The 1,439-nt window shown below is 50.5% G+C and overlaps 1 protein-coding gene across 1 annotated transcript in view; it reads right to left on the bottom strand.

The window, feature by feature from the left end:
* Window positions 1-11: 11 nt before the first annotated feature.
* LOC112452535 (titin homolog) overlaps window positions 12-1,439 on the bottom strand; it is a gene marked incomplete at its 3' end in the record, with an annotated part of 2,221 nt that continues 793 nt past the window's right edge. Inside the window, exon 2 of the mRNA XM_025012810.1 lies at window positions 12-1,430. Coding sequence (XP_024868578.1) covers window positions 12-1,430 — 1,419 coding nt within the window. The remainder of the gene's footprint in view (window positions 1,431-1,439) is intronic.

Here is a 1,439-nt window from a genome sequence, read left to right as displayed (position 1 = left end):
ACCTTCTTTACCGGGTAGCTCTATAAGTAGAGCTCCGGTCTTGGTCCTTTTAGGTTTCAGCGGACCCTCGATCCCAATGTCTTTTAGCGAGATCTTATTTCTAGCCTCTTTCATCAAGGTCTCATATTCGCCCTTAAGGCTAGTAAGGACCACTGCCGCCGTTTTTGGTGGGCGTCTAACTTTGCTGGCCGTACCAGATCCCTTCGCTGTATCCGTCCTACTTTTGTTTTGAGTAGGTGGTTTGTTCTTGGCTTGTCCTTGGGTTTCCTTACTTGGACCCTGCCCTTTCACAGCTTGTTTCTCTTTGGATTGCTGCTGATTTCGTCTCTCCTGCGTCGGTTTAGACGGTGCCTTCCCATTTTTCTTGGTCTTCTTCCTTGTTACTTCCGCCCAGGACAATTGAGACGGGGGCTGCTCCAAGGGTGGATTGACCAACGCCACCTCATTATTCTCTGCGCTCCCGGCCTTGCCCTCAGCCCGTACTGGTTTGGGTGCCGCTTGCGCTGACGGTAGCGAGGTTGACTTGTTAGGGGGTTTTTCTTTCTCCCCTTTGCGTCCCTGCTTTCCACCTTTCTCCGCCTCGATGACTCTGCCTCGGGGCTGAATCGGCTGTGTTTGGGCCGTGACCGGTCCGCCCGCGGCCAACGCATTCACCGTCCTCAACAGGGTCTCGAGTAGTGAGGCCGTCTTTTCCATTCCGGCCTCAATCACCTCTATCCTCTTCAGCATATTGCTGTCTACGGCGTTCCCAATCCCTTGTCCCGGCACATCAGAATTACCAAGTTCCATACCAGCATCAATGACAATTTCTGGATCTGTGTTCATCGTTATGTCCTCCACCTCTGCAGGGATAGCTGCCTCTATTATTGCTGAAGATTTCCCTCCTAGAGGGGGTCTCCTTACCTCAGGTGCACCATCTCTGACTACTTCTTTTAACAGGCGCAGTCTATTTCTTTCTGCAGCCTCTCTCTCCCTCTTCTCGCTTTCCTTATCAAGCCTCTCCCTCTCTCTTAATAGCTGATCCCTTCTCTTGTCAGCTTCTATTCTTTCTCTCTCGATCCTCTCTTTTTCTTTCTTACTGTTATCATCTTCGTCAGAAGATGAGTCGTCTCTTATAACGTTCTTTCCCCTTCTGGATCGTTTTTTCTTTGGAGGTTCTTCTTGGACACGGCACAGAGGCCTGTCTTCCACATCTACCTCCATATTCCAGCTATTGTTTTCCTCAGTTTTTTTCTCTAGCTGGGCAATCTTCTTCAGGAGCTTGGCATTTTCACGCCTCAGCTCCTCGACTTCAAAGTCTTTAACGATTGGTTCGTCGGCACTCACTCGATCGACCAGGTGGGCAGCTGCAGCTGAGATCACTGAAACCGCCACGTTAAGACTTCTTTTGTCTCCTCCTTTGAGCGAACCGCACGTGGTGTTCACCTTGTCTACGGTAG

This window comes from Temnothorax curvispinosus, unplaced genomic scaffold (assembly GCF_003070985.1).
Source record: "Temnothorax curvispinosus isolate PA1 unplaced genomic scaffold, ASM307098v1 QBEX01003428.1, whole genome shotgun sequence".
NCBI classification, from domain to species: Eukaryota; Metazoa; Arthropoda; class Insecta; order Hymenoptera; family Formicidae; genus Temnothorax; species Temnothorax curvispinosus.
Note: the sequence above shows the minus strand (reverse complement) of the source record. Positions and strands in the feature narration are given on the sequence as shown.